The sequence below is a fragment of the Vulpes lagopus genome, chromosome 5 (assembly GCF_018345385.1).
Source record: "Vulpes lagopus strain Blue_001 chromosome 5, ASM1834538v1, whole genome shotgun sequence".
In the NCBI taxonomy this organism is placed as follows: Eukaryota; Metazoa; Chordata; class Mammalia; order Carnivora; family Canidae; genus Vulpes; species Vulpes lagopus.
Window position 1 is genome coordinate 69,088,105 of NC_054828.1, and position 13,974 is coordinate 69,102,078.

Sequence of the window (13,974 nt, forward strand, 5' to 3'; positions counted from 1 at the left end):
CTTTGAGCCCCCCTCCCACTACATCCTTTTCTATGCTGTTTTGGTGCAAGTACAACTGTCGTAGTCATGGCTTTGGGATGGGTTCTGTTTATTAAAATCCTATTGCTCCTACTGGCCCTGTGTCCCGCCTCCATTCCTGTGGTTGGGGGGAAGGAAGGGCAACCCCGACGCCTTTCCACCGCCCCCGTCAGCCATCGGAGACCAGGGGCCATAGCTGCTCCTCCAGCAGGGCTATGGTGAGCATGAGGCTGCCCCCCAGCAGCAGCCCCAGCCCCTGCAGCAGCACTTCGAGCGTAGGAAGGGGCTCCGGAGGACGAAGCAGGGCTGGTAGCTGAAAGGAAAGAAGCTGAAAGAAGCACATCGGGCTCCTGGCCCTGTGTCTGCCCCCCTGAAGCACGGGAGGGACACGGAGGCCAGGGAGGAGGCGGCAGGGGGGAAGTAGCGGCGGGCAGCCCCTCCCCTCCAGACTCTTCCTGGCCCTTGTGGCTCAGACTCCACGCCCCCCCCCCCCCCCCCCCCGCCCTCGCACCCAGCTGCCCGCATCCCTTGCTCTCTCTGCACTGCCCCACGCCTCTCACCATGTCCACGAGGGCCACATAGAGGAATACCCCGGCCGTGACCCCGAACACCCAGGGAGTGAGGGGGACGGGGCCCAAACTGAGCCCCACCCCCAGGGCTGCACCCCCGAGCCCCAGGGCTCCGGACACCAGGCTCAGCAGCAGCAGCCGCCGAAAGGGTAGCCCTGCCCTGAGCAGCACAGCGAAGTCACCTGTGGGAGGAGGCCAGGTGGCGGGCATCAGCTGCGGCCCCCACCCCACCACCCGCCGGCCACCCAGGGTGGCCCGGAGCCCAACCACCTCTGCCCTTCCTACCCAGCTCGTGGGGTAGCTCATGGCAGAAGACGGCCACGGTGGTGCTGAGGCCGCTGGAGAAGCCGTCGGAGAAGGCGGCGCCTGGCGTTGGCAGGGTGGAGGTTAGTGGAGGACCCGCGCCCCGCCTGCCCCCCAGGAGCCCCCCTGGGTCCCGCCTGCCCCTCGCACCTATGGCCAGCCCATCAGTGAGGTTGTGCAGAGCGTCTCCCAGGAGGACCATCCACGTTATGTTGGCGCCAGCGCTGCCCCGGGGCCCGTGGCTATGGCCTTGGTGGCCAGGGGGGGCGGGAGCTGGCGGGGCCTGCTCCCCGCGGCCCTGGGCTGCTGGCTCTGCGGGAGGGACAGGGACAGTGAGCACGGCTGCGGGGGCCCCGCCCGAGCCTCCCCTTGGCTCCCCCTCTGCTCACCCGGAGCCGCCTGTAGGGGCTGAAGGCCCATCCCGCTGTCCTCGGGGTCCGGCCCGGGCGCGCCCAGCTCCTTCCTCTGCAGCCCGAAGCATCCCTGAAAGGGGAGGGAGTTCCTCCTGGAGGAGGCAGCGGGGCCAGGTGCTAAGCACAGGCCAGGCGGCGGCTGCCAGATGCACTCCAGGTCCCGCCAGCCCTTGGGCGTGTGTTTGGCCTCTGTGCTGTCTTCCCAGGTTGCTCCCCCCCCACCGTGGGTGGTGTGAGCGGTCGCCCCGTGCCCCCTGAGCCAGCCCCAGAGCCAGCCTGGGCGCTGGGAAGCCGCTGGAGCCTCCTGCCACCCGCGGCCAGTGGGGCCCACCCGGCCTGTGCTTCAGGCCGCAGCCGGAGGGGGGCATCACTCACTGGCCGGAGGCCTCGGTGCCGCAGGAGCCCCAGCATGTTCTCCAGCACGAAGAGCAGGAAGAGGCCTCCGAGCACGGACAGTCCCGGTCCCAGGTCCTCCTCTGGGTGCCCATTAAGCCCGGCGTGCTGTCCTCGGGCCTGCCGGAGAGGGGGTCAGCGCAGGCCCTGGAGAGAGGGGGGAGGCCGGGGACGCGGGGCTGGGCGGGGAAGGGGCTTGGCCTACGTGAGGCAGCAGGTGCAGCAGCGCATCCCCACAAAGAGTGCCCACGGCCAGGGCCCCCAGGAAGCCCAGCAGGGGCCGCAGGAGGCGTGCTCCCAGGAGCCTCAGCAGGAGCAGGGACAGGGGAGCCGGGAGGCTGAGCAGCAGGACCGCCAGGGCACTGTGAATCAGGGCTGCGGAGAGTGACAGGCTGGTGAGGATGGCCTCCGAGGGAAGGCGGGGCCCGCGAGCCCCCTTGCTTGGCCAGGAGCCCACCCCCCACCGGGATTCAAGGCACCCTGCCACCCACTGTCACCCACTGACCAGACAGAAGGTCCCCGGGGGGCGTTGGGCCAGGGGCCTGGATGCAGACACGACTGTCGATCTGATAAAGCAGGGCCGGGCACAGCAGAGCAAACTGATGAGGGGTCAGAGGAGCAGCGGGGCTCAGGCCAAAATTGACCAGCAGCTGGGAGCCGTTCAGACACTAGGAAGTTTGAGTTGGGGGGGGTCATACGTGGGGGCATCGCTGAGAACTGTGGCTCAGATCCTTAATGTCTGTCCTTCCGTTGCAGGGACTCCTGGGTCTCCCCGGGGCCCCCTCTGCTCCCCCTGGCAGGTGCATCAGGGATTAGGGATGGTTCTGTATGATCGGTGTATGTTAATTATTAGTGAATATTCAATCCATTGCAAATACTCAACTCAGTACAGATTGCGTGCTAGTAAAACAATGCCACCATCTCCCTCCCAAGGCCCTGATGATTTCATTGAGTTTGTGATGGAGTTGGTTGGACAACCAGAGCCCTCCACTGCAGAACCTTAGCAGGGAAAGAACTCAAAATACCATCCAACCTGTCTCGTAACAGCCCTGTCACATGTTCGACCAGCCTTGGCTTGAATGCCTCCTGTGATGGGGTGCTCACCCTCACCAGGCCTGCTTCAGACTTCGCTTTTGCTGCCCTCTGGTGTACATGGAACAAGTTCACAGTCTTTCTGGCTGAAGATAAGCCATCCGCTCCCTGCAGATAGCGGCCCCAAATCCTACCCTGGCCTGTTGTCTCTGGATTCTCTGCTTTGCCAAGTGTGGTCCCTAAACCAGGTCTTGGAGATTTGGGTGTGGGCTCATGTGCACTGAGCCCAGAGGAACCTTATTTTGCTATTGGAATAACATACCTTAAGATCACACCTGGATTGGGTTGTATTTATTTTTAATTAACTGTATTAATTACTCTTTAAACATTTCAGGCCATCTAAATCCCACGGTCCTTCCCCGCACCTACAGATCATCAGACTCACATCCTCATTCAGATGGTCAGCCAAGGAATGGTCCAGCAACAGAAGCCTGTGAAAGAGGTCCAGGCCCGAGGGGGCTGGCCCATGGGGTGATGCTGGGCCTTTTGGCTCCTCTGGGTCACTCCACCCTGAGGGACCCAGAGGCAGCCCAGCCCAGACATCCACACTCAGCTCAGGGTCCTGTGATCTGGAATGGAAGGGGGAGCAAGTCAGACTGGCTCGTGTTTTTGTTTGTTTGTTTTTAAAGATTCTATTTATTCATGAGAGATACAGAGAGAGAGAGAGAGAGGCAGAGACACAGGCAAAGGGAGAAGCAGGCTCCATGCAGGGAGCCCGACGTGGAACTCGATCCCCGGACTCCAGGATCACGCCCCAGCTGAAGGCGGCTTAAACCGCTGAGCCACCCGGGCTGCCCTGGCTCGTGTTCTTAAAGAAACTCCCCTTAACGGGCGCCTGGGTGGTGTAGTTGGTTAAGCATCAGATTCTTGGTTTCAGCTCAGTTCATGATCTCAGGATCATGAAATCGAGCCTCATGTTGAGCTCTGAGCTCAGCATGGAGTCTGCTTAAGACTCTCTGTCCCTCCCTGCTGCTCGCGCACGTGCTCTCTCTCTCTCTCAAATAAATAAATCTTAAAAAAAAAAAAAAAAAAAAAAAAACCCTTGACGCTCCTTAGGGCAGTTAGGGGGAAAGGGAGGAAGCCAGTATCCAGAGTTCCTGGGACCCAGAAACTGTAGAATTTCAGTTCTTGGAGGATCTGAGATTGTTGATTTAGAGGAATGGTCTAGGAATGGGGGGTGTGAGAGAGAAATGGGGGGGGGGCAGCCAAAAATGCTACATATTGGGAGCCTGGAGAGACATTGAGCACTGCTAAGAGCAAGGAGTTGAAGGGCCCAGGGATTTGGAAGAGGAGAGAATTAGAAGGCAGCAGAAGCACAGGGGGCTGTGAAGGGATACAAGGAGTCAGATTTTTCAGAAATTTTAATTCCAGGAATCCAATTTTAGGAAGCTAGAGCTAGGCCACAGGAGACTGATGCAAGCACTGAGAAGAGCTGGGGAGGTGGCATTTTGGGGTGGGGGAAGGGGTTAGTACCTGTGCGTGTAATTGTCTCCAGCTGGGGGTGCAGCCCGGCCAGCTGGAGGTCCGTGGTGTCCCAGGCGGAGCGCCTGTACTCGGCCTAGCCCCAGGCTGTGGAGAAGCCGTGCCAGGCCCCCTGCCGTCAGCGTCCCGTTCTCCCCATACAGGCCAAACAGCTGGGCCAGGTAGTGGTTCTGCTCCTGCTCAGCGGGGCCCAGGTTGGGGGCTGAGCCCCCTACCAAGCCCAAGGTCACCCCCACACACAGGCCAGCTAGCAGGTGACTCATTGGGGGCCCCATTATTGGGGGGGAATGGGTTGGAGGCTCTGGTTCCGGCTTCTATTCCCCTTGGAACATCCTGAGGACTGTGCCCTGGAAGAAGAGGGAGGAAGGGCCTGGCCTTCTGTTCTGCTGTCAGCTCAGCCCCAGGGGACCCTCACTCCTCATACCTCCCCACCTTGACTCTAGCAGCAGCCCCCACCCTCGCCTTCTTTCTCGGGTCCCCATCACCTCCTTCTGGAGCAGCCTCTTATTTGCCAGTTCCTAGGGCACCCTTCTTGACCCAGAGTGCCTCCCTCAGCTGATCCAGAGCTGACCGCCCAATCTGTCCCCAACCCCCCCCAATCCCGCCCCACCCTGTCTCCCCTCAATCCACAGGGGCCTCACCTTCATTGGCAGTAGTAGAGCTGTCACCGTAGGTCTCACTCAGGCCGTATGGTGGACGCTCAGAGGCTCCTGAGTCAGGACAGGGAGCGGGGCTCAGCCTCCAGGTGCCTGGGGTGGGTGGGGGGGAATGGAGGCGACGTCAGATAGAAGGCTGGGATGGACACCCTCGCAGCCCCCCCAACTCCTAGCCCACCTGCCTTGGGGCCGGGTCAGGGAGGGGAGGGGCCAGTGTGGGAAGGCTAACGTCAGAGAGGAGTTAATGGTTCACTGGTCTCTGGGGTGGAGTCAAAGGTCAGTCTTGGCTGGGCCCCTGAGTAGGGAGGGGCCACCCTCTGCCCCTGGAAAAGCCACATGGCTAAGGAAAACCTGAGCCTAGCCTTTTCTTCTAAATAATTCACCTCACTAATCCAGTTGGTACCATTTTAGCCTTTTCCTGCATATACTCTCACCCTTCCCACCTTAGATCTGGTACAGGGCTTCCTTCATTTCCAACCCCCATCTCCACATTCTCTGGGAAAGTGGGACCCATCTGGGTGTCCCTCAGCTGGAAAGGGGGTGAAGAGGCAGCAAGTGGCAACCCCAGGTGCCTGCGGAAGAAACCGTTCTTAGCCGCTCCTTATCCCAGCAGAGTAAGAGCCAGAGCTCTGGGAATCAATGACCAAGAAAGGGGAAGCTCTGGTGGAAGAAGGAAAGAAGTATCTGGGCTCCCCTCAGATGTCTGACCTGGCTTAAGATCAGGGGAGCACAGTCTGATTAGGGCAGTTGGTAGAGGGGGTTGAGGTTGGCATTACCTGACAGCCAGAGACTGGAAGGACGCCCAGAGGAAGGGGGACACAGCCTTCTTGGTTCCAGCTGTGGGGGGGCAGGCAGGCAGGCGGGCAAGGGTCACCTGCAGGGAGGGGGCAGGGGAGGGAACTACCTTAAAGGGGCAGGCCTGCTTTGCCTGGGCCTCCTCGCCGAGGCTGTCTTCCTTTTGCCTTCTAGGGATATTCTGCTTGCCCAGATGTCCGACTGCTAACCTTTCCATTTTCCCACAAAAAGCAAAGGAGTCCAGCACACAGAGTGGTAACGTTTATTAGGAAGGAGGGGTTCAATTCGACTCCCACATCACACACATTGGAAACAGACTGTGACTGGTTTCTAAAAGGAAGGAGGGCAGGCAAAGGGCCTCAATCCCAGGGGATAGGCAGCTTCAGCTGGGCAAGGCAGGGAGTATGGGCTTAGGGTGGCTAAAGGCCTCGTCTCCCTACCCCTGCAGTGAAATTTAGTGGCTAAAATACTGCTACCTACCCAGCCATCCCCACCCCACCCCCCAAAAACCAGCAGCCTAGTAGGAGGCTGTGTTCTCCAGGAGACACCTGGGTTATGGTGGGTGGTGGGAAGGGACGAAGAACGTCTTGCTATCTCTTGCTGCTCCTCCGGGTTTCTTTGCCGTTACTGACAGGGCTGCTGGAGGGGCCAGGAGGGCCGGCAGGTGTGTGGTTGGGCTGGCTTCGAGTAATTCGGGTGCTGGGGGGGTGCGAGGGTACGTGAGGTGGGTGTGGGCCACCACCAGGACCTGGTGGGGCACTCAGTCCATTCCCGTTCTGGTTCTCAGAGGCTAGCAGTGGGAGAAGGGGAAGAAACAGGGATTAGAGTACTAAGGGAGGAGAGAGGTCCATCCCAAGGCCTCAGTCCAGGTCCCAGAGAGGGGCACGGTCTTCATCAATCACAGCTGAATGTGCCTGCCAACTGGACCAACTGCAGGGAGTGGAGGCTGTATGAATGGAGCCCCAGAGAAGCCTCAAATCATCATTTGGGAAGTTGCTACGTGAGCGTGGTGTGATATTTTTCTTTTACTCCTCTTTTTACCACGGAGGTCAGACCTAGAATTCGCTGTTTAGTTCTAGGCTCTAAGACCTCTGACAAAAATGCCCCTTCGTCAAAAATCTTTGTAAAACTGGAGAAGCATGGGTAGAGGAAAGGCTTGAAGTTTCTGTGTTAAAATGTATGAAGGATCTTTAAAAAAAAAAGTGTGGTGGGTATCACAATGATACATACGTTTTCATTTTAGAAATTATGGGTAAGAATGAGCAAAAAAAATTCTTACAGCCCCCAAATAATAAGTAACATTTTTGTGTGTAGCTGCCATGTTTGATCGGAGCCAGGCCTGTGAGATGATTTCCTTGAGCTCCCACAACTGTGCACATCACTAACCTTGCCGCTACCGCGGTATCATCTGTAGGACCATCTCCTTCATAGACTACAGGCTCCTAAAGGCAGGTGCTGTCTTTTGTTCCTTGGCATTCCTCATCAATACGTGTTTGTTAAGAGAGAGGCCTGCCTCTCATATACCGAGGACACCATAAACCCTCAATGTGGTAGAAGTCCCAGGCTAATGGTTCTCCAACTACATCCCTGCTTAAACCCGGCTACTTGACCAGTGTGGCCAAAACGGAAAAGTAATGCCTTTTCCTCAACTCACAGAAAAAGTCAGGAGAGTACATAGAAAGTTTTTATGTTTTTATGCCATCCATGTTTTTTGGTAAGCTTTTTGTATCTGTTAGATAGCCAAGTGAATGAACATCTGGCAGATGAATATTAGGGGCCAACAGGCTTAAATGAACCTTATTTAAAATACTAAAAAAACAATAACAACAACAAAAATTTTATAAATCATAGAGTTATGGAGACCTGAAAATATATAACAGCCATATTTTCCATTGAAAACATGGATACTGGGGATCCCTGGGTGGTGCAGCGGTTTAGCGCCTGCCTTTGGCCCAGGGTGCGATCCTGGAGACCCGGGATTGAATCCCACGTCGGGCTCCCGGTGCATGGAGCCTGCTTCCCCCTCTGCCTATGTCTCTGCCTCTCTCTCTCTCTCTGACTATCATAAATAAATTTAAAAAAATTAAGAAAACATGGATACTGATTTTTGTGGTGCAATTAAATGTTATTTCATGATGTGTCCCCAAAAACCCCTGGTGGTTCTGACACAAACAATTCTGAAAACCATGGAAACTGAGGATATAGACACAAACTGAGGAAGGGCAGAAGTAGCCTGAAGCCTAGTGTCAGAGGGAGAAAGCTAAGGCAGAGATCAGAGGTGAGAGAGAGTCACATCCCAGGGGGTAGCAGGATCAGCTGGGAGATGACCCAGAAGGAGAAAAAGAGCAGTAAAAACCCAGTTCCTAAGGAAAAGCCAGGGGACGAAGGAAGTGATGTTGGTAGGTGATTCTAATCAAAAGCAAGAGATCAAAAAGCAGGGGCTCGAAGTTTAAGAGATAAAAGAATCATTATCCTGAGGTCCAAGGTGTGGAAAAAGGGTCTTTAGCTTCAAGAAGAGTGATAACCCTAGTGTTCTAAAGCTATATAGCATGGACTCCACGTTAAGTCCATCCATACCAGAACTGCATAAGGAACCAAAAGGGCAAGGAGAGGGATGCCTGGGTGGCTCAGCAGTTGAGCGTCTGCCTTTGGCTCAGGCTGGGATCCCGGGATCCAGGATCAAGTCCTGCATCAGGCTCCCTGTGAAGAGGCTGCTTCTCCCCTGCCCATGTCTTTGCCTCTTTCTCTCTGTGTCTCTCATGAATGAATGAATGAATGAATGAATAAATAAATAAATACCCCAAAAAAAGCTGGTGGGGGGGGCGGTGGGTCAAGGACCCACCAAAGAAGCAGAGAAACAAGTTTGAAAGAAGGAGTGCCATCTTGCGGAAGAACTGTTCTCATTTGTGTCTTTGAGTGGTAGTGGCAAAAGAGTACCAGAGCTCTATCAGTGATAGAAACAAGTCTCTAAATCTTTTCCCCACAAGGACTTCTAAAAGAACTGGGAGAAGAATTGGGTGGAAGGGGATACATTGAGAGAAGAGAAACTGGGAAAGGGGTTGAGAACAATGCATCTTTTCAGGCTGGGGAGAGAAGAGGAGCTAGGACAAATTGAGTAGAAGGGAACAGGTGTACCTGGAGAGACAGCAGGCGGTCCTGTGGCAGGCTGCGGAGCCGTGGGGCTGCTGTCGTTCTGCACCTGAAGGCACAAAGTAAATACTCAGACCTTGCTCCCCACCATGCTTCTGGCCTGACCTGCCCTCCCTTCCCCACATCAGGGCTCACCGTCTTGTTGGGTGCCTGCTGGGCGCTGTACTCTGGGTTTGGCTCACTGAAGTTAGGAACCTCAGAATAAACCATACAGAATCTGCAAGGGGAGAAATTGGCTAAAGCCTCAGACTCAGCCTCTGGGCCACTGCTGGAGGCCTCAGAAAGGTCCAGGTACAAGACATGGACTGGACACCCTTATGCTGCCTCCTTGCAAACCTTAAACTTACTCCCTTGGCCTCCTGCTTCTACATCCCAATGCCCAAGACACTTACTCTCCAATCTTCTGAAGGTCACCGCCACGTCCAGTGTATAGTGTCAGACAGCCTTTGAACACTGAAGCGTACCTGTGGGTGGGCAAAAAAGTAGGATTCAGGATACTCCACGAGTTACAGGGGCGGTTCACTTTTAACTCAATCCTCCTTGCCTGTTACAGCCCTTGGATAACCAGGAATTACCCTTTGGTGAGCCGAATAATGTCTCCAGGCTGGATCAGGTTGCCCACGTCGTCCCAGACAGAGATATTGATGCTGCCTGTTTTGTCTGCCACTTTGCAGGTCCGAACCTCGTGCCCGTCCTTTGTCTTGGTCACTCGGCCTGAAGGGAACAGATCAAGGGTGGGGCGGGCGGCAGGAAGAGGGATCATCGGATTGTGGGCGGAGGGGGCCGGAGGGACAGCACCATGGAGAGGGGCCTGAGCGGCGCGGGAGGCCGGGGTCTGGCCAGTTCCCCGGCCCTGCATTCGGCTACAGCCCTCCAGGCCAGCTCTCGGAGAGACCGGCAGGAGCGGTTGCCTGGGCTGCGCCCGACATCCCGCTGGCTGGCTAGGCGCGAGGTGGTGTCCCCCCGGCTGCCCTCCCCGCCCGAGGACCCGCGCGCAGGGCCCGCCGACCCCGAATAGCCACCTGTCTCCAGCACAATGAAGATGAGGTTCAGATTCTTGAGCCCGGGCTTGATATCCTTCACGAAGGTCTCCGTCGTCATGCTGCCCGAGCCTCGGCGCTACCCTGGAGGGGGGGGCGGGGGATGAGGGCTCCAGGCGTGGGGTCTTCGCCCCGGGCCCCACTCCCAGGGCCTACCTACCACGCTAGGCTCGGGTCGGGCAGCTGCAAGTCCTCGAGTTCTTCTCGAAGGTCCGAAGAACTTCCCCGGAGCCTCCGACCTCGCGATCGGAGTCCGGGGGTCTCTGGGTGGGCTGCTTCGGGGCTGGAAGGCCCGGCCCGGGACGCTCTCAGGCTCAAGCCCCCGAGTCGGGGGGTGGCCGGAGACGGGGCGGGGAAGCCGGCACAGCTCCGAGCAGCGGAGTCTCAGCCGCCAAACCTTCCCGAGCCCTCGTCCGCACACGCGTCCGCACCCGCCGGGGCCCGGCCCATCCCCCCGCCACAGCCCACCCCCCAGCCCGCGGGCCGGCCGGCGCCCGCCGCACAGCCGCCCGCAGGGGGAGCCCCAGGCCCCGCCGCCGCCGGAAGCGGGGGACGCGCGAGCGCCGCCACGCCCGGAAGTCCCCGCTGCCCTGCGGCCAATCAGCAGCGTCCCCGTGCGCCCCGAGCCCGCCCCCGCGGAGCCAATGGGGGCCCGGCTTCCCGCGCGGCGAGAGGCTGACCTCACGAGTTAAAGGAGCCCCGCGGCGGGCTGGCGCCGCGCGAAGGCCGACCACCAGGAGGCGCCTCGGGCCCAGGTTTGCTTGACGGGGAAGCTACAAGCAGGCTCCAAGACTTTATTTCTAAGACGGCGGACAAAAGTCTGAAGCCATCTCAGCGCTTCACTTATTTTCTTGACAATTCTTAAATATGGAATTCCGTTTTGCAGACAAGAAAACCTAGGTTATATAAAAAGCAGTGCTTAGCCCAGAGCAGGCACAGCTCCCTATCCTACTGCTATGACGCTCACCTTTATTCCTGATTTGGGGTCTTTTTTTTTTTTTTTAACTTTTATTTATTTATGATAGTCACACAGAGAGAGAGAGAGAGAGAGAGAGGCAGAGACACAGGCAGAGGGAGAAGCAGGCTCCATGCACTGGGAGCCTGACGTGGGATTCCATCCCAGGTCTCCAGGATCGCGCCCTGGGCCAAAGGCAGGCGCCAAACCGCTGCGCCACCCAGGGATCCCTCTTTTTTTCTTTTTTAGTGAAGATTTTATTTATTCATGAGAGGCAGAGGCACAGGCAGAGGAAGGAGGAGGCTCCAGCAGGACTCGATCCCGCGTCCCCGGGGTCACGCCCCGGGCCGACGACGCTCAACCGCTGAGCCACCCAGGCGTCCCTTGGGGTCATCCTTAATGCACCCCCCCCCCCAGCTTCGGAACGGTTTTGGAAAAAGCAGCCTTCACACCAGAGGCTGCCTCAGCGTTTTTGGAAGAATGGAACCCGGGGCACAAAGAACAGCATTTGCCTTAGTCCCTCTCCTCTTCCTAATGCACTTATCTACCTAGAGCCCAGGGTCTCCCCGTCCCCGGAGGAGTTAACAAAGGAGGCCCTCTGGGACTTGTCAGAACATCAACAGAACACTCCAGCTCGGTAGGGTTGTGTATAAACCAATTACACATACACAAACCACAACCATTTGTTTAGCGAACATCCATAACAAATACTATCTAATAATCAGATTAGCCTAACAGGTCATGTCATTGTAATGTCTTGGCTTGATTAATTCCTTACCGTCCGGAGCGCTTTAGGCTCGGCCTGACTTTCCTCCGGTCCCAGGTTCTCTCCCGCCCACGCCCCCAATTACCGTGTTGTGTCCCTAGGAAGAGGGACATCCTATCGCCCCTCCCCTTGGGTGTTTCAGGGAACTCTGCGTCTAGGAGCGAGGCAGCCACCCGGTGGGCACCCCAGATCAGAGCTCTGCGGCGAGCCGCTCCCCCGTCCTCCACCCAGTGGTCGCCCAGTAGACTACACTATCCTCTCCCGCGACGATGAATCACGGGGTCGGGAGGCTCCGGGACGGAGGCCACCGCTCTGGAAACAGCAGACGGCCGGCCCCGCTGCAGGCCAGCCCCCGCCGAGACCTCGCCCCCGGCCAACCCCAGGAGAGCCGGCTGGACGCCGCTCCACCGCCCGGTCCAGCCCCCCTGGGAGTCCGCCTCGGGCTCCGCCCCCACACTGGCGCTGGGAAGCACCGAGTCCTCCCTCCCACATGGCTACAGAGTCCGCGTCGGGATCATAAACATTTCGGCAGCCTCCCCGCCTCCTCGTTGGCCGCTCGCGGCCTCTAGTCCAGATCCGACTTGGGCGAGGAGGCAGGGCTTGGTGACGAGCTTCCGCCGGGTGCGTAGCAGCGGAGGGCGGGGCCTGGTGACGAGCTTCCGCCGGGTTGCGTAGCAGCGGTGGGCGGGGCGAGGGGGCCCTCCGCGCAGGGCGGCGAGTGGCTGGGACCCTCTCTCCTCTTCCCCTTCCCCTTCCCCTCCCAGGATAGGCCGGGACCGGCACCGGCCCTCTCCCGCGGCCGCCGCGGCCTCCGCTCCAGCCGGGCCGGGGTGCGGACGGTCCAGACCGCTTCCAGGGCGGTGCGTACTGCGCCTGCGCCGGCTCCCGCCTACGAGGCTGTGGGACGGGAGGGGGCGATGTCCCGCGGGGGTTGGGACGGGGGCTCGAGATACCGGAGGTCGGGACAAGGGACGGGAGCAGAGATGAGAAATGGAGGAAGGGAGCGGGAATAGGGAGGAGTCGGAGGTGAGGAAGGGGCGCTGGAGGCTGCGCTGCTGCGGAGGTCCACTGGAGTAGGGGAGGCGGGTGCGGGAGGGGGCCTGGCCGACGGGAGGACGGGGAGGAGGGGACCTGGGGCTACAAGGTGGTGTTTAAATGGCAGTGACGGCGGGCTGGGAGGGGAGGGGACGTTGGGGGGTAGCCTGGGCAGGGGCGGTGGAACCTGAGCCCCCGCCCTCGCCGCGCCGAGCTTGGCTCCTCTCCCGTGCCTGGTCCTTGGCAGCCTTGTCTTCCTCCATTCCTTCCCGCGCCCCCCTCCTTGAAGGAATCTCACATTCCTTACATCCCTTCCTTGGCTTTGCAACCGGGCCCTTTTCTCAGGCTTCACACACCAGAGAGCCTGCCCTAACCCAGCACTCTGCGAAACTGGGGAAGGGGGAGGGGGCTGACGGAGGAGCAGAAAGCAGAGAGAGGTGAAAGTGTTTGCCCAAGGGACTGGGCTGCGGTAGTGGTGGTCCTATACAGGTGGTTTTAGGCAAGAAGTCGATAGTGTCGCTGGCTGATAGTTTTCCCCCAGATGGGAATGGGGTAGACTAGTGGACAGGAATCTGAGGGATGTGATGATGTTACTACTCTGTGTGTCCAGCCAGACTTTGTGTCTGGGGCTGGTTCTTGGTCATTGAAAAGGAACAAGCTGCTTTCAGGCATTTCCTCACTAGCCTCCAGTACTCTAAATTTATTTTGCATTCTATTGTTACAAATGCCTTACCTGAAACACAGCTGTATTCAGTATGTCTTCACATTTATTATGTCTTTGATTTTCCAGGACGACATGTAAGGTAGATAAAGGCAGGTATCTTTCCTACTTGTCAGGTGAAGACATTGAAAACTACAGAAGAGATACGTGACTTGTTTAAAGGCCTGCAGTTGGCAGAGCTGGGACCAGAACCCAGGTTTCCTAACTCCTGGTCCTCCTCTTAGTTGAAAACTCCCGTTTTCTTCCGGCTAAGGGAGCATTCCAGCATGGGCAAGATTTGCTTGCTGAGTCTGGAGCTTGTCACTAGAAGACTGAGCAGAGCCACCAACAGTGGTTCCTGGAAGCATTTCGTGAAGTACAGGTGCATATGCCAGGCTGTTGGGAAATAGGGTGTTGTCAAATGAGGGCAGCATTACACTCCTCTTGTGTTATGGGTGAGGGAGAAACAGCTTCCTCCCTACCCCCCAAAGAGAAAGTGTGTCCGACATTACACCTTTATCTCTCTGGTTTGAAAATATCACACTAAATGTGTTTGGCTGATGAGCATAGTAAACTAATGAGCATGAGTACCAGACTCAGAAGAAGA

General features: G+C 57.7%; 3 protein-coding genes across 6 annotated transcripts in view; 1 reads left to right on the forward strand and 2 right to left on the reverse strand.

Moving 5' to 3' along the window:
* Positions 1-71: 71 nt before the first annotated feature.
* SLC39A5 (solute carrier family 39 member 5) lies at positions 72-5,837 on the reverse strand. 3 transcript variants are annotated; one of them, XM_041754790.1, is made up of 12 exons: positions 5,703-5,837; positions 4,912-5,019; positions 4,262-4,617; positions 3,174-3,357; positions 2,202-2,364; positions 1,902-2,071; positions 1,679-1,816; positions 1,280-1,373; positions 1,041-1,202; positions 873-953; positions 579-769; positions 72-346 (listed from the first exon to the last, which is right to left on the reverse strand). In XM_041754790.1, exons 3-12 carry the CDS (start codon positions 4,543-4,545, stop codon positions 188-190), a joined length of 1,626 nt encoding a protein of 541 aa, XP_041610724.1. In that variant the 5' UTR covers positions 4,546-4,617; positions 4,912-5,019; positions 5,703-5,837; the 3' UTR covers positions 72-187. The 3 variants fall into 3 exon arrangements, with proteins under 3 accessions (XP_041610724.1, XP_041610727.1, XP_041610726.1); XM_041754793.1 differs by having other exon boundaries at positions 72-331; positions 5,703-5,835; XM_041754792.1 differs by lacking the exon at positions 5,703-5,837 and adding an exon at positions 5,370-5,487.
* A 132-nt stretch (positions 5,838-5,969) lies between these two features.
* NABP2 (nucleic acid binding protein 2) lies at positions 5,970-10,464 on the reverse strand. Its single transcript, XM_041754794.1, has 7 exons — positions 10,072-10,464; positions 9,894-9,995; positions 9,447-9,585; positions 9,264-9,335; positions 9,007-9,088; positions 8,857-8,920; positions 5,970-6,511 (listed from the first exon to the last, which is right to left on the reverse strand). Exons 2-7 carry the CDS (start codon positions 9,970-9,972, stop codon positions 6,312-6,314), a joined length of 636 nt encoding a protein of 211 aa, XP_041610728.1. The 5' UTR covers positions 9,973-9,995; positions 10,072-10,464; the 3' UTR covers positions 5,970-6,311.
* A 1,828-nt stretch (positions 10,465-12,292) lies between these two features.
* The window catches only part of RNF41 (ring finger protein 41), a 31,053-nt gene continuing 29,371 nt past the window's right edge, over positions 12,293-13,974 (forward strand). Inside the window, exon 1 of one of the 2 annotated variants that reach the window (XM_041756843.1) lies at positions 12,293-12,492. The gene's annotated coding sequence lies outside the window, so the exon portion shown is untranslated. Of the gene's footprint in view, positions 12,493-12,523; positions 12,659-13,974 lie in introns of those variants that run through there. The other variant, XM_041756844.1, reaches the window with a different exon arrangement.